This window comes from Astatotilapia calliptera, chromosome 12 (genome assembly GCF_900246225.1).
Source record: "Astatotilapia calliptera chromosome 12, fAstCal1.2, whole genome shotgun sequence".
NCBI lineage: Eukaryota > Metazoa > Chordata > Actinopteri > Cichliformes > Cichlidae > Astatotilapia > Astatotilapia calliptera.
The window spans coordinates 35,751,871-35,764,287 of NC_039313.1; the positions used below are offsets into that span (position 1 = coordinate 35,751,871).

The 12,417-nt window shown below is 44.9% G+C and overlaps 1 protein-coding gene across 2 annotated transcripts; it reads left to right on the forward strand.

The window, feature by feature from the left end:
- The first annotated feature begins 487 nt into the window (after positions 1-487).
- On the forward strand, positions 488-10,812 carry LOC113034392 (GTPase IMAP family member 8-like). Of its 2 annotated transcripts, none has more exons than XM_026188915.1 (4): positions 488-673; positions 2,076-2,173; positions 7,528-7,581; positions 8,268-10,812. In XM_026188915.1, the coding sequence occupies exons 2-4, from the start codon at positions 2,155-2,157 to the stop codon at positions 10,106-10,108; spliced, it is 1,914 nt and encodes a 637-aa protein (XP_026044700.1). In that variant the 5' UTR covers positions 488-673; positions 2,076-2,154; the 3' UTR covers positions 10,109-10,812. The 2 variants fall into 2 exon arrangements, with proteins under 2 accessions (XP_026044700.1, XP_026044699.1); XM_026188914.1 differs by having other exon boundaries at positions 492-571.
- The last annotated feature ends 1,605 nt before the right edge of the window (positions 10,813-12,417 follow it).

Below are 12,417 nucleotides of genomic sequence, written 5' to 3' on the forward strand. Positions count from 1 at the left end.
GATTCATCAAATGTTCCTGATCTAATGGTTTCTTTAAGCTCGCGGTTCTCCTCACTTCACTGCATTTCTTTGGTAAACTTTCACTCGTGTCTTTTTTGTTTTGCTCATCATCAACACCTGGAAGTGTCACAGATGATTTAAATCTGAGAGCCGCTGCATCCTGCTACATCTTTTCCTCCATCCTCTTTTCCTGCAGCGTGCTGTGCTGCTCACACCTCCGCACGTCTTCCTCCCTCTTCCTCTTGTTGGTGGCTGTTGTGCTTGAGGAGATGGGAGGAGCTCAGACAGAGGACACATCAGGTGTGTCACCTAAAAAAAAAACGCTTTCTGTTCAGTAAATGCTGAAGTATGAACATGTGTGACAGATTTCCTGAACATCTGTTCTTCATCAGAGAGAAATCATCTGATGGAGAGTTTTTACACGGACAGAGTAAGCACACATCTGAGCGCGCAGTGACGCACTTCTCTTTTTTCTCCTGCGGGTGGGCGTGTCCTCTGACGTCACATGAACCTGAACCGTAGAAACTTCAATCCTGCAGCTCTGAACCTGCGTGACAGCGGCTTCATCCAGGTAACATTTATCACAGACAGCACAGAGAAGCAGGCTCAGACCCGCCGTCAGACTTTAACTGTGAGAAACTTTCTGTGACCTCGAGGTGAATTTTCGGTTCAGGTAATAAACGCGGAACATTTGGACCGGAAGTAAACGATATAGTTCATGTCGTATTTTTGTCTGTAAATCTGTGTGAAAGTAAGATTGAACCGGTGACTTAATTAAAAAACGGGATAAAATACAGAAAAACTGCTCACCTTATGATTACATCATATCTCTGTGACAGTAACGCAGCCGAGGTGCGATGTGAAGACGCGGAAATGGAGCGCCATAACACAAGAACACTTGCTTTCACTTCTCTGCTCGCTCTTTGTCGTTTAAACCTGGTTAAAGTTAAAGCTGAGGAGTGCAGTGCTGTTGTGAAAGGTTTGATCAGGAATCAGGAAAAGTAAAGTCTGTCACTGTGTCCTGATACAGGCCTGTTCTGTGGGCTGTGTTCTTTGGATCAGAGGCTGTAGAACCAGCTTGGACCGTGTTTGGTGGTCCTGATATGGTTCATGGACCTTAATCTGCTCTCTCTATAATCTGCTGTATAATCTCTCTGAAATGATGCGACTCAAGGATTAAACTGAGATAAATATCTCTGTTAACTAGGCCTCCGACACCATTTTAGGTATTAGAGTAGGAGGAGCCAAGGCTTTTTTTTTCTTGAACTTTATTAACATGTATACTTAAACATTATTGTCCATTTTTACCTGCGATAATCAATTTATTATTTATTTTTTCTATATAACTAAGTTCTGTTTTACTTTTGTCTGTTAATATATTTTTCAAATGTGACTACTGAATAAAATAAACAGACTGATGAAGCTCTGACTGTAAACAGCTGCTTTTGGCTCAGTGGGGTCACCACAGGGTCGCTCCACCTGTTTGGCTTGGCAGATCGTGGGGTTGTCCGATGCCTCCCCACAGGAATCACATCAGGCAGGGCTCACACACAGGTTAGAAATAAAGTTTCAGAGAAAAAATAAATGTTCATATAAAAGAGTACTGTGAGAAGCAGTCCTGTATAATTATAACCTGTATGCACACTTGGCCACCTTTACATGATATAAAAGTACAAGTAAAAACAACCTGCTTTAAAACACATCATGAAGCGATATGCATAATTACACAACAATAAGCTCACACTACTCTCACAGAACAACAGTTATAAACTGGTGCTTCAGGGTCTGTCCTTAACAATGATGCTGTGTTTGTGTGAAGGCTGCTTGTGTGCAGCAGCATATTTGAAGCACCATCTGCTGTGATTTCTACAACCTGGTGTTCAGATTCACTTTTACAGCTCAGATGTAAATAGACTTTATACCTTGTGAATAAATTACTTCAAGTTTTCACTCCATATGATACAGAGGTGGAAGTCACCTGCAGCTCGACTGCTTTCTGAAGATACAACATGAGGTGTTGTGTTTGTGAGTTCGACGCATTAACAAATTAACATTTTGAACTTTTCTCTCCTCAGGTTCTTAAACCCGACAGTTTGTCTCCAGATGAGTTAATAAATATCTGCTCATCTCGTCTGTTTCCAGCAGAGCGGCAAAATGGCAACTGCAGAAACAGGTGAGTGAGTGAGTGATGCAGACCCATCCAGAGTCAGCCTGGATGATGTAATGTTTCTCACTGTGCGTATATTCACCGCATCAGTGTCTGATGTTGTGTTCGTTACCTCTAATCACATGTGTAGGCCTTGTTTCTCAGTAGGAAAGTGTTCTGTTACTCTATAATAAATACATCTGGCTTTCTCCAGCTCTCAGCTTCAGTGGCGTGTATTTCAAAATGAAGGAACTGCATATTTGATTTGGCATCGATTTTTGCATCAGATGAAACCTACCTGTGTAACCAGAGTTTGGAGCAACAGGTGCAGTGTACTAGCTTGTGCACTGCACAAGGTTGGGATTGTGTTGCCTCCTTGTTGGAACTGGGACCTTTTGTAAGGTGTGCATGCTAAACCTACAGTATAGAAATGAACAGTGCATCAGCTAACCTTGAGCTGTGTCCTCTTCTTTTTATTTATCCAGCATTCCTTTGATACTTGCTTTGTAAAAACAAAGTTAAATTTTTTTTCCATAGTGTAGGGTTAGAATGATTGCCTAACACATGAAAGGTCTCCAGTTTGTATTATTATAGGATCTTTACCTTACACTATAGAGCGTCTTGAGGTGACTGTTGTTGTGATTTGGTGCTATTTAAATTGAATTAAATTGAAAAGTCTGAAAATGCCAAATAAACGCTTTATTTTTGAAAGCGTGCCTCTGGGGCAACAATTTTATTGTCAATGTCAATATTGTAGTTAAGTGAACACGAAACTCCAAGTCCCCAGAACTCTGGATCTTAATAAAGTTAACAACAGTCACAAGTGTTGTAGTTGGGAAGAATTATGACCCCAGTGCAGACTGACAGGCAGACTTGAAGCTTAAAACAACCTTTCATTAAAGGTGTAAAAAATTCATGGAACACAAGGGACTAAGATCATGGCAGCAGGCAAACAGTTTGATGTGGCCAAGGGTTAAGGAGAGATAAGGGCTATAAACACACTAAGAGTAATTAGGGAGGTTGGACAAGCCAAGTGAGCACAACTAAAACTCAAAGGAGAACAAGACTGAGGGAAATAAAACTGGACACTGAACACATGAAGCAGGAATTACCAAAATAAAACCGGAAATAAATATTGAAGCAAGGACTCAGCATATGAACTTGACAGAAGGAAAACCATGAAGACGGAGGGCACAGAAAGGAAACACTAGGAAGTCTATCAAACCAAGGTCATCAGTAACTAAAGATTAAAGACACCAATACTAGGCCATAGAACACCAATATTAAAGGAGCATGCTACAATAATAATAATAATAATAATAATAATAATAAAAGTCAAGAACACAGGGAAGCATGATTAACCATTTTAGGAAAATAAAATGCCCGAGGGCCAGCATCTGGTAGCCGGGCCTTAGTCCAGGGGCTCGGCCGGGCACAGCCTGAAAAAGGGACTTGGGCCCATTCTCCTGTAGGCTCACCACCTGCAGGGGGCGCCATAGTGGTTGGGTACAATGTGTGTCAGGCAGCAGCCAGGAGTGGAGGAACTGGCAGACCGATCCCCGGCTACCACAACATGGAATGTCACCTCCCTGGTGGGAGAGGAGCCTGAGTTACTGCGTGAGGTTGAGAGGTATCGTCTAAATATAGTCGGGCTCACCTCAACACACGGCTTGGGCTCTGGAACCAGTCTCCTGGAGAGGGGTTGGACTTTTTCTCAGTCTGGAGTTGGCCCTGGTGAGAGGCGGCGGGCTGTGGTGGGTATTCTAGTATCCCCTCGGCTTGCTGCCTGTGCATTGGGGTTGTTCCCAGTGGATGAGAGGGTTTGTTCCCTGCGCCTTCGGGTCAGGGAATGTGTCCTGACTGTCGTCTGCGCTTATGCGACGGTTCAGAGTTGCTTAGGCAGAGTGCTTGAGGGTGCTCCATGTGGGGACTCTGTTGTCTTACTGGGAGACTTTAACGCTCACGTGGGCAACAACAGTGAAACCCGGAGGGCCCTGATTGGGAGGAACGGCTTCCCGGATCTGAACCCGAGTGGTTTTTTGTTGTTGGAATTCTGTGCAAATCACATTTTGTCCATATTTAACACCATGTACGAACATAAGGGTGTCAATAAGCACATGGCACCAGGATACCCTAGGTCACAGGTTGATGAACGATTTTGTAATTGTATCACCAGACCTGTGGCCATATGTTCTGGACACTCGGGTAAAGAGATGGGCTGAGCTGTCAACTGATCACCACCTGGTGGTGAGTCGGATCAGGTGGCGGGGGAAGATGCTGGACAGAACTGGCGGACCCTCACTATACATTTATTGTGAGGGTTGTGGTTCCCATCTTTTAGAAGGGGAACAGATGGTGTGTTCCAACTATAGGGGGAATCACACTCCTCAGCATCCCCGGGAACCTAGGGATCAATAAAGTATTCTGAAATTCTATGCCAGGTCGCTTTAAAGGAGAATTTGTCTGTTAGTTGAACCTTGGATACAGGAGGAACAATGCAGTTTTTGTCCTGATGGTGGAACACTGGATTAGCTCTTTACCCTCTCGAGAATACTCGAGGGTGCATGGGAGTTTTCCCAACCAGTCTAAATGTGTTTTGTGGACCCGGAGAAGGCATTTGACCGTGTCCCTCGGAGTGTCCTGTGTGAGGTTTTTCGGGAGTATGGGGTGTCTGGCCCATTGCTACGGGCCACTCGATCCTTATACACTCAACAAAAATATAAACGCAACACCTTTGTTACTGCTCCCATTCCCCATGGGATGAACGTAGAGACCTAAAATTCATTCCAGATACACAATATAACCACCCCTCCCAAACAGTGGTCACAAATCAGTCCAAATGTGTGGTAGTGGGCACATCTGCTATATTGAGATAATCCATCCCACCTCACAGGTGTGCCACATCAGGATGCTGATCTGACATCATGAGTAGTGCACAGGTGTACCTCAGACTGCCCACAACAAAAGGCCACCCTGGATTGTGCAGTTTTTTGCGCTATTGGGGGTCTGGGGACCCAGAACCGGTCAGTATCTGGTGTGACCACCATTTGCCTCATGCAGTGCAACACATCGTCGCATGGAGTCTATCAGATTGTCAATTGTGGCCTGTGGAATGTTGGTCCACTCCACTTCAATGGCTGTGCGAGGTTGTTGGATATTCGTGGGAACTGGTACACGCTGTCGTATACGCCGGTCAAGCACATCCCGAACATGCTCAATGGGTGACATGTCCGGTGAGTATGCTGGCCATGCAAGAACTGGGACATTCTCAGCTGCCATCTGCCCTGAACAATGTGAACCATGATTCATCCGTGAAGCGCACACCTCTCCAACGTGCCAGACACCATCGAATGTGAGCATTTGCCCACACAAGTCTGTTACGGCGAAGAGCTGGAGTCAGGTCAAGACCCCGATGAGGACGACGGGCATGCAGTTGAGCATCCCTGAGACGGTTTCTGACAGTTTGTGCAGAAATTGTTTGGTTGTGCAAACCAATTGTTCCAGCAGCTGTCTGGGTGGCTGGTCTCAGACGATCTTGGAGGTGAACCTGCTGGATGTGGAGGTCCTGGGCTGGTGTGGTTACACGAGGTCTGCGGTTGTGAGGCCGGTTGGATGTGCTGCCATATTCTCTGAAACGCCTGTGGAGACGGCTTATGGTTGAGAAATGAACATTCAATGCACGGGCGACAGATCTGGTTGACATTCCTGCTGTCGGCATGCCAATTGCACGCTCCCTCATTGCTTGTGGCATCTGTGGCATTTTGCTGTGAGACAAAACTGCACATTCCAGGGTGGCCTTTTGTTGTGGGCAGTCTGAGGTACACCTGTGCACTACTCATGATGTCAGATCAGCATCCTGATGTGGCACACCTGTGAGGTGGGATGGATTATCTCAATATAGCAGATGTGCCCACTACCACACATTTGGACTGATTTGTGACCACTGTTTGGGAGGGATGGTTATATTGTGTATCTGGAATGAATTTTAGGTCTCTACGTCCATCCCATGGGGAATGGGAGCAGTAACAAAGGTGTTGCGTTTATATTTTTGTTGAGTGTACAACCATTGCAAGAGCTTGGTCCACATAGTCAGCAATAAGTCAGACTAATTTTCGGTGGGTGATGGACTCCGCCAGGGCTGCCCTTTGTCACCGATTCTGTTCATAATTCTTATGGACAGAATTGCTAGGGGTAGCCACATCATCTGCAGATGATGTGGCTCTGTTGGCTTCATCGGGTGAGGCCCTCCAGCTCGCACTGGAATGGTTTGCAGCCAAATGTGAAGCAGCGGGAATGAGAATCAGCACCTTCAAATCTGAGGCCATGGTTCTCAGCTGGAAAAGGGTATAGTGCCCAGTCTGGGTTGAGGATGAGTTCCTGCCACAACTGCAGGAGGTCAAGTATCTCGGGGTCTTGTTCACGAGTGATGGGAGAAGAGAGCCGGAGATCGACAGACGGATTGGTGCTGCGGATGCAGTGATGCGGACGCTGCACCGGTCCGTCGTGGTGAAAAGAGAGTTGAGCGTAAAAGTGAAGCTTTCGAGTTCCTGGTCGATCTACGTCCCTACCCTCACCTATGGTCACGAGCTGTGGGTAGTGACCGAAAGAACGAGATCGCGGATACAAGCAGCAGAAATGAGCTTCCTCCAAAGGGTGGTTGGCCTCTCCCATAGAGATAGGGTGAGAAGTTCGGCCATCCAGGAGGGGCTCAGAGTAGAGCGGCTGCTGCTCCACATCGAAAGGAGCCAGCTGAGGTGGTTCGGGCATCTGACAAGGATGCCCCCTGGGCACCTCCTGGGTGAGGTGTTCTGGACATGACCCACCGGGAGGAGGCCCCGGGGCAGACCCAGGACACGCTGGAGAGATTATATCTCTCGGCTGGCCTGGGAACGCCTGGATAAGCTGGAGGAGGTGGCTGGGGAGAGGGAGGTCTGGGCCTCTCTGTTTAGGCTGCTGCCCCCGCAACCCAGCCCCGGATAAAGCGGAAGAAGATGGATGGGTGAAAATAACATTGTCAAATCCACAAGAACTATGATTCCACAAAAACTCAAAACTCTGGATCATCAACCGAGGGACCCTGATAACAAGTTGGGAAAGTTTAAATGTGTTCATTCATATTGCCTTGATAATTAGAATGTTTTTTTTTAGCTGGAGAAAGCCTAAATGTTTGAGACCAAATGTAAGCGATTTACAGAGCACTGCTAACATCTAATACTGAGAAAGGAAAAAAAGCCACCACATATGAGTCAAGGCATCAAACACAGGATCAAATACTGACACAAAGAAAAGCTTCACTAGAAAGAGGTCTCATGTGACGATGGTAGTTATTTATGAACCAGTGTGTCTGTGTGTGACATCATCATTGTTTTGTTTTATTACAGGAAACCTTCAACCCCTCAGACACAGCAGCAGCAATCCCAACATAAAACCGTCCAGTGAGTTAAGCTGCAGTTATGGTGTTTACGGTTATTTTACCATTCAGGATGCAAAGTTCAGACTCTCACATTGACTTCTTTCTATCCGTGCCCCCTGCTCTGTTAGATCCGTAGAATTTTCCAAACTTTCTCCATCATCTGATCTTCATCTGTCCAAATCATGTTCCTCACACAGTCCTGTATCTGCCTGGCTGACCCCCACAATCAGGTGTCAGTGTAGCTTTAGCCTTTAGTCTTTGTGATCCAGCTTTTTCCATTTGAACCTTTTTCTGAATCTATTGCTGCATTGTTGCAGCTTTTTCCTGTCACGTTCCAACATAATCAGTGGACTCTACGTAGTTTCATAAATTTTAGAGTTACCATGTAACTGGAACTCATGACATCGATAATGCCTGACACATTCTGTAGAAAATTCACTTTGTCTTTAGCCTCTGCACTAGCACACAACCCACTCAGAGAAACACCTCATGAAACATCAGCTTCATTAAACAGGAATCATAGCATTACGAAAGGAAAGGAGGAACACCTGACTCAGGCCATGCATTAGTTTAGATGTAGACTGAAGTTAAGTGTCCCCATCCTCACAGGAGAAAGCATAAAAGCCTCTGTTTTCCTCACTGCATGTCAACAATTTAATTTCTGTGAATGCCTGATGTGTAGATCTAATTTAGTTTTTATCTTTTCAGTGTCTGAGCTGAGGGTTGTTCTGCTGGGGAACAGCTGTTCTTTGAGGAGAGACGTGGGGAACTTCATACTGGGAGAGACTGAGTTCAGCACCGAGGAGCCGGACTGCTGTGAGACAAGTAGACCACTGAAGGAGAAGAACCTAGTTCTCATCAACACCCCAGATCTGCTGCTTCCAAACATCTCTGAGGACAAATTGAAGGAACATGTAGAAACGTGTGTGAGGCTCTCTGATCCTGGACCTCATGTGTTCCTGCTGCTTCTACAGCCTGAAGACTTCACTGAGGAGCAAAAACAGAGGCTCTGCAGAGTCCTTCAACTGTTCAGTGATCGATCATTTGACCATTCACTAATTTTCATGTCAACATCCAGAGAAGAGAGTTCATTTGAAAACTGTGTGACTCATCCACCGCTAAAAGAAATGATCAGAATGTGCAGCTACAGATACCTGTGGCAGAAGAGCTTTGAACGTTCAGAGCTGTTAACACGTTTGGTTCAAACAGCAAAGGAGATAAATGAAGATCGTCTGAGCTGTGATGTATTTGAGGATGAGGAGGGCGGATTATTCATGAGACCAAAGTGTGTTTTAAACCTGGTTCTGTGTGGGAGGAGAGGAGCAGGGAAGACGTCAGCAGCCAAGGCCATTTTAGGTCAGACTGAGCTTCATTCAGCCTCCAACTCATCAGAGTGTGTTAAACATCAGGGAGAGGTGTGTGGACGTTGGGTTTCCCTGGTGGAGCTGCCTGCCTTGTATGGAAAACCTCAGGAGGCAGTGATGGAGGAATCACTCAGGTGTATCTCCCTCTGTGATCCTGAGGGTGTCCATGCCTTCATCCTGGTCCTACCTGTAGATTCCCTCACTGATGAAGACAAGGGAGAGTTAGAGACCATCCAGGACACATTCAGCTCTCGGGTCAATGACTTCACCATGATTCTGTTCACTGTGGACTCAGATCCTACAGATCCAGCTGTTGGTAACTTTGTAAAAGAAAACAAGGACATCCAGGAGCTCTGTGAGAGATTTGGAGGAAGATCAGTTGTTCTCAACATCAAAGACAAACAGCAGATCCCACAGCTGTTAGATACTGTGGAAAAGATGACAGTTAAAGAGTTCGGGTGCTTCTCCAAGGACACAGTCATCAAGGGTCTGACTGAGATGGTGAGGAAGCTTCCAGCTGAACAGAGGAGTGAGGTGGAAGGTGCTGATGGAAAACAGAGCAGAGCGAGAGAACGTAAAATCAGTGAGATGAGTGACGACACAAAGGAAGTCCCACAGATAGACGTGGAGAGAGTTTTGAAAGAGAAGGATGAAGAGATGAAGAGGAGAGACGAGGACCTCAAGAAAAAAGAGAAAGAGTTAAAAGGTCTGCGCATGAAAATCAGTGAGCAGACAGGACAGATTGAAGAGGAGAGAAAACTGAGAGCAAAGCAGCTGAAGGATAAAGACGAATCCATCAACAAGGAGCGCAAAGAGAGAAAGAGAGAACGAGAGGAGGAGACGAGGAGACAGAAAAAACAAGAAGAAGTGAGAGTTCAGTCAGAAAGAGAACAAAAGGAAGCAGCTGAGAGGAAGCTGGAGCAGCACAGGAGAGAGATGAAGAAAGAGCGAGAGGCTTGGGAAAAAGAAAGAAAGGAGATCTGGGAGCGATTTCATCAGGAGCAAAAACAGAACCTGGAGGAGGTGAAAGCAAACCACAGAAAGCTGCAGGAAGAGTATCAGTGGAAGAGGAGGAAGTGGACATATTCATTAATTGCTGCCTTATTGTCATTAATAATGTTTTTATTATATTATATCTTTACCACAAACACTACAGAGAGCGCAAAGGCAGAGAAGGGTCTGTGAGCTTGGAGCGTTTGCTAAGATGTAAACTACCCTGATGGAGTTTGTTCAAGCTACTTTAAATAAGAGTGAAATTACTCATTTACACTTCAAATGGAATCATGAACTATAATAAAAAAAGTCACATCCTGCTGCCACTCAACGAAACAACAAACATCAAGCTGTAATTACAAAAAGTGAACGTCTCACTTTTTACAGGAATGTGCAGAACAAACAAAAGTCTTGGTTTGTGTTCAGTGTCATCAGCAGGACACCTGCCAGGGTTCATGTGGGTGTCTTACTGTACGTATGACTGCTTAGTTACACAGGTTACTCCTAAAATAGCGCAGAGTAAATGTGAACAGTTATTAATATACAGCAGTAATGAGAGCTTTCAGGAGGTGTATCTGAGTAGACTGTCCCTGTTTCACTGTGGTCAAACTCGTGTCTGACAATAACAGCAGAGTCATCTTATGTTCAGTTGCATAAATGCCATGAGCTGCCATGTGATTGGCTGATGAGAGACTTGCATTGATGAGAAGTGGAACAGGTGTACCTAAAGAAGTGGCCAGTGAGTTTGTGTCATTGTGTAGGTTGGAGGACTTTTTGAATGTGATCGCTTTACTGTGCTGTTAACCTGAGCAATCACTAGATGGCGCTGTTGCATTGTTTTTGCCTGCTAGAGTTTTGGCTTTCCAAACTATCACTATCAAACAATTTTATGTTAAATTACTCAACAGATGTTTACTTCATCCCAATTACAAGCCATATGAACAGCAAACAGTTAATTTTTTCCCTTTACCTTTGTTAGATCACATTTATGAATTAATGTGCTCGTTTTTTGTTTTGTTTTTTTGTTTTTTTTTTAAATAAAATGTTATAATAAAAAAATAAATCAGTTATAATCAAGTGGAGTGAGTGGAAAGACAACACATTTACACGTGAAACATATTGTTTCACAACTAAATGGGATCAGCTGCTCATCAATGGTGACATTAGGCCCAGGGTTGTAAAACAGGGGGAGGTGGTGCCCACACTTATCCCACACTGTCCTGATGGCAGCTAGCTTGTCTCTCTGCCGTCGAGCTAGTCTGTCGTCTCGGTTATCAAAACGGATAATCCTGGAAATTTTGTGGAAGTTTTCCAGAGACATTGATGCACGGAAAGGTTCTTGCCGGTTTCTGCATCCCACAGGGATTCTGTCGATTCCCCTTTGGACCTGAAAACTCCTGCAAGGATAAGAACCCCAAAGTAGGCCTTTGGGGTTCTTAGATGAATTTGGTCCATCTCCTTCCACCTCTCTCCAAAAACACACCTTCCTTCTAGATTACTGCAATCCAGAATAATTTTCTGGATGGAATCTGGGATGAAAAGCTCAAATGAAGACTTGATGTCCTGCACATGAGTAACTGCCAGCCGTGTTGGCCCTGGCTTATCACAGTAACAGCTCTGCAGGGTGGCTCATTTCTTGGGCAAGAAGACCATTCAATGTCACCAGTTATTGACATCCATATTTCTTCACTTGCTGTCTGGTGGGCTTGTTCTGGTCCTGGAGCTGGCTGCAGATGGGGTACTCGTCTTTGTTTTGTTACTAAATGGTGCTCAACCTCATCCTCTTCTTCAAAGTCACTGTCAGACTCTGAATTTTCAGAAATGTGAAATATTCTGAAACCTCTTTGTCAACATCATCATCCGAAGCTCCTCTCTCTTCCAAAATCAATTGGATGGCCCTCGCAGCAGATAATCTTTTGCCATCTTGATCAGTTGTGATAAAGAACCACACTGGCAAAGTCTTATTTATAGTATTATGCCCCTAATTTGCAGGTCGGACAGGGTATGAGAAAATAAAATTTGGATTCCTCAAGAAAGAGGGTAAAATGTGCGGGAATGTCAGAGCAGACGGTGTTGATGGTTGAATTTTCAACAATGCTGCAACTTTGTGCGGGAGCAGGAGGGGAAGAAAACACCATCAGCAGCACCAGAAAGGAGGAAGACAGAGTGTGGGAACACAGGACCTGCACTCTCAACACTTTTATTAGACCTGGGTCCAGTGGACCCGAACACCTTGTGTGTAATGTAAATGTGTGGGGGGAGGTACAGTATGAGGTCATTGAAAATGAGTTTGGATTTATGTTCTTCACAGAAAATAAGCCAAAGCCAATGAATTTCAGGTAGAAAAAATAATTAATTGTTTAATTTTTCTTTAGAAAAAAACTGAAAACGGGTCTCACAGACCCGAAAACCATACAAGGGTTAAAAAGTATTAAAGTAAAGCAGTTTCTGTTCTTTCATCTCGGAAAACAAGAAGCCACTCAGCTGTTTGGACCCATGCT

Bases quoted from the DNA above. Each gene is read 5' to 3' on its own strand.
- LOC113034392 (XM_026188915.1), top strand. The intron at 7,582-8,267 runs GTGAGTTAAGCT...TTATCTTTTCAG, and splicing joins TCCCAACATAAAACCGTCCA to TGTCTGAGCTGAGGGTTGTT.